Below are 9,014 nucleotides of genomic sequence, written 5' to 3'. Positions count from 1 at the left end.
TGTTCCCCTGCTGCTCCCCAAACTTACTTGTGAGGAGCTGCTCTACACCGCTGCCTGGCTGATGCATGTATGTGTGCATGTACGCACATGCACACAGTGCCCCTGCTGTATTGGCCTCCTCCCGCTCCCCCCAGCCCCAAGCAGGCTGGAACTCTGCCAGTCTGCAAGGAGAAACTCACAGTTTCCTGCATTTTTCTCCTGTAAAGAAGAATCCGTGATTTTCTCCTTTAAAGGAGAAAATCTGTATTTTTCTATGAACCTGGCAGTGGCAGTAGGCTCCGCCTGCGTGTGGGCTGCCCCAGCTGACCTTGGAGATCACGATCGTGCCAGTTCCGCATGCCCCGTGGCACCCCTGAAACCTGCTCATGGCTCCCCAGGGGGGCCCCAGTTGAGAACCACGGGGTTAAAGGTATTCATTTATTAAGCATGGCATTGCTCTCAAACCAGCTCTGCCCAGAGTATCACAGGCTTTCACTTCCATTTCTCTAACCATATTTAACTCCCCCGCTGACAGCTGTCCTGACCTACTCTTCCTGGCTACTGCTCAAGAACACCACTTCCTGTCTTCTGCCCCTTGTGGCTGTCCTCACCCCTTGTTTAACCTAAAACCTCTGCCTCCCAGCTGCCACCACAGAACCCTCCCAGGTTCCAAAAATAGTCTTGCTGCACTAAGGAAATGAGTTTCCTGGCCAAGCTTGTGACACAGACGCCATGCAGGGAAATGCAGTGCTTGTTTAAGTAGGACAGTAAGTAACCCATTGGGATTAAGGACCTAGCATGGTTATTAAGTGGGTAGCCTAATGAGACCAAATGGCAGAGCACTAAATGCTAACATCTGTCCTTCCTTGTAATCACACCTCGTATTAGAAAAGACTTCAGTTATTAGCTCAGTGCTTCTGCCCCCAAACCCTTTACTCAGGGCTTTTTAAGATGAACAGACTCATCCTGGGCTGAGATTTGCTGGCTCATTGTGCCCCAGTGATTATTTAGCAAGTCGACAATTCCAGATCTGAAGAATGTTCCTACCTTGCTACAGACTGTGCTTCTGGATAGCGACCCAGTAACGCTAAACACTCAGCTTTGAGGATTTTGAACCGGTGACAAGCAGGAGCAAATTCCAAAGCACGGTCCATGCAAAATACAGCCTAGTGAGAGAAGAAAAGCAAATGGAAACAAAGCTAACAGCCTCAGGCCCAGATCACCACAGCCATACTGGCTGGGTTGGTTGAGTTTTTTTTCCCTTCGGTACATGGACATGTGAAAACCCAGATGCTTGAATGGTCAGTAGCTGTAAATGTAAGTCAACAGAAATCCTGATTCTACGGGCCCTTCACATGTACAAATCTATAGCTCCCTCTGTGTTTCTAAGAGGTGTTATGCAGCACCACGTATACCAATGAAGGTCACATGGGACACCTAGAAAAAAAACCCATTCCCTTTACACTTTCTAACATGATGGTGATGGGCTCTGAAGAGAACCTGAAGAGAAAACAATTCTGCTTCTGTGTTCCCTGCATTTCTCACTCCATGGCTAGGGTGTGTGGGAAATGGCAGAAATTCAATAGATTGAAAAAGCTTGAACTAGACTGGACAATACACAAGAGGATACAGTGCAGGGACCGATCTTGCACTGGCTTGACTGTAGTGGCCTGAGTGACCTAATAGGTCTTTTCCATATCTTATTTCTCTGGTGGGGACAGCTGCATGAGAACAGGATCATTGTTCCACTAAGGTTCATCTGCTCCTATGCCCTGGCTCTCAATCCCTCATTTGTAACATCATAATTAGTTGCTGTGGGGAGCACTGAGATGCTACAGATCGAGGACCCTGATGCCTTCTGGGTGGGGAAGGAGCCGAAGCAGCTCTCCAGAGACAAAGATTTTGTTTCATACATACATCCTAGCAAAGGGAGAAGAGAGGGATGAAGAAACCCCAAACACGAGACATAGGCAGGGTAGATAGAAAATCTAGGTTGTCCAAGACATCCCAGTTGTAATTTGCACTCGAGAGGCAGAGCTGGGATTTACCATTATGGGATCCTGAGCCAGACTTCAAGACTCTCTCCTGCAGGCATTTTTGGCCTCAATAACTGCTTCCAAACAACATAAACCTCGAATTTACAATGAAGGGAAGGAAGCCTCCTGTCCTGGGCCAAGCACTAACTTTACATACATCCACTAAAGGCTACTGAATGTGTACACGACTTGCAGGTGTGGGGCGAGGGGCAAACTGGCATTTCAGATTTCATCCTAATATTCTTGTTAAGATCAGTCAGTGCAAGCTCCATCTGGCCACAACCCATGGGGGATAGAGGGAGAATTAGGGCTCTGGCAGATGCACTATGGATACTGGTGGATTTCTGTTAAGCTACAGGAATGTAGCATAAGGTGCGTGGCCACAACCCACGGGTGGACCATGACAAAGCTGCCACAAAGGTGAACTCGTCAGCTAAGGGGGGACAGGGACTGCTCCTTAATTCCCCCTACACCAGAGAAGCCTGTCAGTGAGCAGGCTTGCCAGAACCAGTGCAAAGAGTTAAAGCACTGGCAGCCCTTAAAAGTTCCTGGATGCCAGCAGCCCAAGACCAGAGACTGCTAAGGCAGCAGGCAGTCTCTGCTCTGGTGCTTTAATGAGCAATGGGACACAGAGCTACCCATGGTGTGGCAAGGGCCTATCAGGTGGTTTGCACTGCCTGATCAACCCCTGCCACCACTGCACACCAACCCCCAGTTCCTGCAGGCATCCTTGAGAGCTCACCTTGATGGATGGGGGTAAGGGAGAGTGAAGCACAGTGGGATACTGGGGATCTCTCTCAGAACCTGCATCCACATTAAATCTGTGATAGGCAAAGCATCCAGTGACAAAGGAACAGCAACATTTTTCTTCCTGAGGATCCACCATTTTTTTGTCTGATCAGCCATTTTTTTGGCATGACAAGCAGTGTGAACATGCAGCCATCTGGTTTTTGTCATACTAAACTCTCTTATAAAGCACAATACATGTAAAGGGTGTGAGACCCTTAGAAACAACACTGGAGAATGCCCTTAATAGATCTGCACCTCCTGCCAAACATCCTTGATGGAACACTAGTGAAGAACCTTCCTCTGTCATTATGAAGACAGCTGATTGATAGGAATCCTGGGCATTAAAAAAAAAAAGCAGCAGCAATATTTGATCTATAGCTGCTGGGAATATAATCTAGTGGAAAACCCTCTCTTTGATACCCAGCAGTCCAGTCACGTCCAACCCAAGCCTATTAAGAGCCGAGAAGGTTCAGGTGAAGCCAATTAGCCTGTTTTCTCTTTGTCTATTTAGTACTAGACCAGTTAGAGACATCATTTAGATTCATACTGCTCACAAGGTGCCCATTTTTTCCCCCATAGCATGAGTGTTACATAGCAGAAAATGGAATCACTGCCTTCTCTCACTCTAACTAAGGTCCTGTGCTTATACAGAGAAACAGTGTGCGAGAGCACATTTGTGCAAAAGCACGAGAGCGTGCATGCATTTCACAATTCTTGTTCCACTAGCCAGAACAGAAATTGCTTCTGGTAATACTACAAAACAGAACATGCGTATTGATTTTACCTTCCTGAAATCTCGTTTCTCAAAGTCTATTTCAGCTATTTTCTCGTATTCCAGGACAGCACTGGCATTCTTCAACTGAAAAATAGGAGAGAAAAGTCATCTTCTATCGCTCTGCAACTCCGCCATAGGGCTAAACCACTAGCCCTCAAAAAACCAAAGCATGAAGTATTACTGGCCAGGGAGCAACACTACTCCAAAGCTAAGCTTGCTACTTCAATGCAGGCAAATCAAGGCTGGATTGATACCCCTGGGAATAAAGGCCTGTGAACAATAGCCCAAAAACAAGACTAGCAGCAAGACTGCAGGCATATTCTACCCATCTCTCCACTCTAATGCTAACCAATACTAACTCCTTATGCTCAGCTAATTTCCCATTTTTCCAGGGATTTCAAAGATTTCATAGACATTAGGGCTGGAAGGGACCTCAGAAGATCATCGAGCCCAGCCCCCTGCCCACGGGCAGGAAGTCAGCAGGGGTCATAGGATCCCCGCAAGATGAACATCCAAACTTCTCTTGAAGGCGTTCAAAGTAGGTGCTTGAACGAAAGACCAGCTGAGCCCCCAGGCCTTTTGGATAAGGAGACCATATTCAGGAGAAGCCTGGAGAGACTAAGTTGTCTGAGCACCTGCAGCTAATTTAACCTCTCCTGTTACATCACCACACACAGTGACTAGGACTACTAACCCAGTCTGGATTTGATTTGCAATTTATTGTTGAATGCCTCTCACAGCTCTCAATTCCACTCCCCTGCATGGCCCTGATGAAAGAGTGTTTCTTACCTCCTGTTGCGCCTGAGTATTTTTATGATCCAATTCTAGAACCCGTTGAAAGCAGCGGCTGGCAGCCATGGCATTTCCTAGGGAGAGATGACATTTCCCTTCCCGGAGGTGCCCCTGAAAAGACAGTGGGAAGTGAGTGCAATAACTGTGGACACGGGGTTCCAAACACAAGCAAGAGATGCACCGAAATGGCTGTTCACATACCCTTACAAAGCAATCATCCAATCTGACTGACTGCTGGGAGTCTCCTAGTGCTTCCCGGAACCTCCCCAACATCATCAGGGTGGCAGCTCTGTTGCCATAATAACTGGCATTATGAGGACATGTATCTGTGGAAAAGTTACATCATGGTTAACATAATATGAAGAGCTACTTGCATTGTGAAGTACATTGGAGGGATCATACTGAATTCAAATGCTTATTCCCTGGCTGCAAGTTTAGGTTGGTACTACCTGAAATACTTTTATATGGGGGTCACCCCAGGAGCCAAATTGGGACCTCTTGTGTTAAGAACTGTTCAAGCACACATAAGAAATCACATAAAGTGTGCTAGCCTATGCAGATCAGCCTGGGGAATATTAGTGATCACATACAGGAGGGAAGAGAGCAATGCTTTTATTTCCCACCACTGCACCAACCTGAAGGAGCTCAAAGCCAAACCACACAGGTGGATCAGATGCAGAAATACTGCTCTGCAGTGCTAAAGCCACCCCCATCTCTCATGAGCCTTTACAGTCAATCCAGTGAAGTTTTGAAGGATAACTAACATGTGCCCAAGACTGTGACAATACAAAAAGGTTTCAGCAAGTGCTGCTGGCTACCCCATTCCACTGATGCTCCATACATAACATCCATAACCTGTTTTGATTTTCAGTGACAGGATTCAGCAAGCCATGACCATCCCCAAGTCACTCTCACCTATGGCTTTTGTGTAGTAGTTGTATGCTTCATTGTAATCTTTCTTGGCATAATAAACATTTCCTTGCTCCTTGAAAGATTCTGCTTCTCTGCAAGGAAGTAAAACATCACACATTAAGGTGACAACCAGATTGGAGAAGCCCTTTAGAGTGACCACCACCCAGAATCTGATCCCTAGCTGATCTAGGGCAGCTCTTTGCTGCTCTACCAGCATAAGGCTTATTTGTCAGGTCCCATATGTGGCATTCATGGAAGAAGTGGGCATCCCTCCATGCTGCAATCGCTTCTTGGAGCCACAAGCAGCTGACTGCTCATAGGTCAGCCTAGGATCACAGGAACCCACTGATAGGTTAAGACCACTTGTGCACATCCTTCCTCTTGCTGCACCAGTGGTCTTCTTGATGCTGGCTCAGCACTGGAGAGCATTTGCTCCACAGTTCTGAGAAAGCAGCTGCAGGCACTTTTACAGCGCGTACCAGTCACAGCCCGTGAGGTGCCGTGTGCCCCCCCACACCCACTGAAATCAACAAAAGAACAGACGGCAGTAACCATCTTTCAGGACCAGCTCAATGCTTTCCAGAAAGTGGCCAATGATGCATATATCCAAGAGTTCCTCTTTAAATCAATGAGGACTGAGGGTACAAGGCAGAGTTTATGGGGGGGCCCAGCATTTCTCTCAGGAGCAGGCCCAAGAAGAGTCTTTACTCTTATAAGTAAGGGTTTGCAGGGATATGTTTAAATGCAAGACATGTGTAACATAAAAAAAAGCACTTGAAAGCTAAGCTCCCCTGCAAGCAAACAGCCCTCCCCATTTCTGCTTTGCGCTCCCCGTTTCAGCTTTGCTAGGTTAGCAGGGCAGCTTCACTGGGAGCTTGTCCTGGCAGCACTCTGCATCCCCACAGCAAGTCCTTAGCACTGCATACTTCGGGAAACGCTGCAGCGAGGGACAAATTCTGTGCGTGAGGAGGCGTAAATCAGGCGGAGCTGGGCCCCAGCACTGTGTTTGCTGTTATTTTCTGCTCTTGAAAAAGCCACATTCATCTATATTTACAAATGCTCCTTCTCCCACATCCCAGCTGCTCGTTCATACCAAGGCTTGTAACTTGTAACTGCCTGCTTCAAAGCAGTGACATCTCTCAGAAAAACCTCTCGAGTCTTGTGAGGCAACAAAACACAGAGTCTGGCTATTTGGGCAGTCCCAGGAGTTCAGCTTTCTGGGGTCCCCAAGTCCATGCTGAAAAATTTACACAAGAATGTTTCTCTGCCCACCCTTTCTACACTGTTTAATGAGGAAGATAATAATGAAACAGACATTAAAAGATGCAACTCACCCTGTTCTAGGATGCATTTCAATCAACACTGGCACAATGGCCTTTGGGTCTTCACCACTGCACCCAAAACCACAGAAATGAACACATCTGATGTTTCCAATGATTAGTCCTTCCAAACCAACTCCCACAGCATACACTTAATACCTCATCCTCAGAGGAAAACAAGTCCCAGACAGAGCAACAGGACAAGTTTGCAGACTACAAACTTAACGATCAAAAGCCGTTAGTGATACAATCCAGGATTCCAGTAATGTTATGTCCTTCTGGCATTGACTGCTATTATACTGGGCTAGTCCAGCCACGGATATTAGTTGCACCCAAAAATGACTGCCTCCTTATCACCAGGAGTGTAGTCGACTAGCACAAGTCACCTTATTCCTTATAAAGGAAATGCCAGCCAACTGATCCGAATATAGATTTCCCAGTAGCCGTGGCGTAGAAGCTGCTGGAACTAAAATAGCTAATGGGACATTCCAGCCTGCCAGAGCAGTTACACTCGGAGGCTTAGATACTCGGATCCCACCAGGGAGCCGCCAGCCAACTGTCTCCACTTTCAGAAAACCAAAGTGTGGAGAGTTACCAAAAGGACCAAAGACTTGGCAAGGCATTTTACCAGAAGAAGCCATTTACTTCTCCTGGAAGTCCCAAGCAATCCAACACCACTGCAAACAGCTTTAACAATGCCAAATCTGGCAGGATAGGGATGCAGAGTGAACAGATCAGGAAGCCCCTGTATCGCATCTTTGGCTGCCCACTTCCCATAACTCCTAAGGAGAGGTAAGGCGGTTGATCTGTCTAACTGCTGGCAAACTTCAACTACCATTGTGGTAAGTATGCTTTGAGGCCTGAAGAGCAAGCCATACAAAAAAAAGGTTGACAGATATGGGACTGTTCAACCCAGAAAAGAGAAGACTTTGGGGGGGATTTGGTGGCAGCTTACAAAATACATCAGGGTGAGCATCAGTGGCTAGGTGAACAACTATTCACCAAAGCACCCCAGAGGAAAACCAGAAGCAACGGTCAAACTCCTAGGTTTCAGATTGGATATAAGGAAAAACTTCTTCACAGTTCATGTGACCAGACTCAGGAACAGGCTCACAGCAAGGGTGGTGCAGGCACCTATCCTGAAGATCTTCAAAGGGAGACTGGATGCACACCTTGCTGGGGTTATTTGCCCCCAGCAGTCTTTCCTGCCCAGAGCAGCGGGGCTGGACCCAGTGGTCTCACGAGGTTCCTTCCAGCTCTAAACTTCTGTGAATCTGTAAGGTAGCACTGTGGTAATATCCTAAGGCTCTACTCAGGGTCATGCTAAAAGTTATATAAATACAGAAAGATAGGGACTGCCTTGAGGCACATGCACAGTTGAGTCTGTCAACAAAGGCAAGGTTACGTATTTAATTTGAGTCAACTGTTCAAACGCTTTGGAAATACAACTGTTAGGTGGGACTCCTGGCAAACTGCTCCCTCCCAGAGACACTGACCCTCTATGCTGTACCTGTGCAGAGGCAAATTTGATCCCTGATGAGCCTTCTGGTATGAAAAAGATTGGCCACCCCTTGCTTGAGCTGTGGCTACAATGCCTATAATATAAAAAAGTGGCTCTCCAATTGCAGCATAGGAGGCATGAGTTTTCTTACAGCATTAGAACAAGAATCCTTTAGGAATACATCAAGTAACAGCAACAAAGGAGCTTTGCCAAGTATGCCCGGGTTGTAGATGCAGTGCAACAAGTCATAAAGTCAGAGACCTACGGGCCTAGAGCGTTTTTAGAAACAGCCTATTATTATTTAATGCTTACATCGTGGTATGCCTAGAAGCCATCCAGGTCAGCACCATTATGCTCGTCACTGCGTGCAGCAAATGACAGTCCCTGAACCAGAGGCCTTTCGACACCAACACCCAATTCAATTATTGTTCATTACAGACTAACCCATTATGTGAGAAAAATCGTCTTTTCTAAGAACGGCACCCACTAAAAATACTGCTACGCTGAGATGGTCAGCGTTCTGGGCACCCTGGCTATCTGCCTACCCCTTTCTCTATGGGGGTTGAACCGCCACCGCCACAGCCCCTGGCTGTCCAAGGGGGCACATTTCAGCAGATTAGCAGGCGTTCTGGAGCGAACAATGGGAGCTATTTGAAGCAAGCCCACTAGAGAGAGGACAAAGGGAATTGTGTTGTGGCCAGTTAACATGTTTTTAACCTCATTCAGGTTTGCCATTGGCCATTCCCACACAACTGCCTCATGCAAAGGGTTGTTTTCACTGAAATGTCGCAGCTTTGCCAGCTGGCAAAACAAAAGACACAGTGTGTTGTCACTCCGAGGGCTTCAGGGTCACAGCTAAAATATGTGCTACTTGCTTCCATTTGTAATTTTGCTACCAACTAGATTCAATC

The 9,014-nt window shown here is 46.9% G+C and overlaps 1 protein-coding gene across 2 annotated transcripts in view; it reads right to left on the bottom strand.

Annotated features, from left to right (window-relative positions):
• DNAJC7 (DnaJ heat shock protein family (Hsp40) member C7) overlaps positions 1-9,014 on the bottom strand; it is a 45,868-nt gene that overhangs the window by 30,797 nt on the left and 6,057 nt on the right. Inside the window, exons 1-6 of one of the 2 annotated variants that reach the window (XM_019506245.1) lie at positions 6,618-6,649; positions 5,287-5,375; positions 4,573-4,697; positions 4,369-4,482; positions 3,589-3,663; positions 1,027-1,145 (exon numbers count right to left, since the gene is read on the bottom strand). In XM_019506245.1, the coding sequence (XP_019361790.1) occupies positions 1,027-1,145; positions 3,589-3,663; positions 4,369-4,482; positions 4,573-4,697; positions 5,287-5,375; positions 6,618-6,634 (539 nt within the window). In that variant the 5' untranslated portion in view covers positions 6,635-6,649. Of the gene's footprint in view, positions 1-1,026; positions 1,146-3,588; positions 3,664-4,368; positions 4,483-4,572; positions 4,698-5,286; positions 5,376-6,617; positions 6,650-9,014 lie in introns of those variants that run through there. The other variant, XM_019506252.1, reaches the window with a different exon arrangement.

Source organism: Gavialis gangeticus, unplaced genomic scaffold, assembly GCF_001723915.1.
Source record: "Gavialis gangeticus isolate Ggan-Ray unplaced genomic scaffold, GavGan_comp1, whole genome shotgun sequence".
Classification (NCBI taxonomy): Eukaryota; Metazoa; Chordata; order Crocodylia; family Gavialidae; genus Gavialis; species Gavialis gangeticus.
Note: the sequence above shows the minus strand (reverse complement) of the source record. Positions and strands in the feature narration are given on the sequence as shown.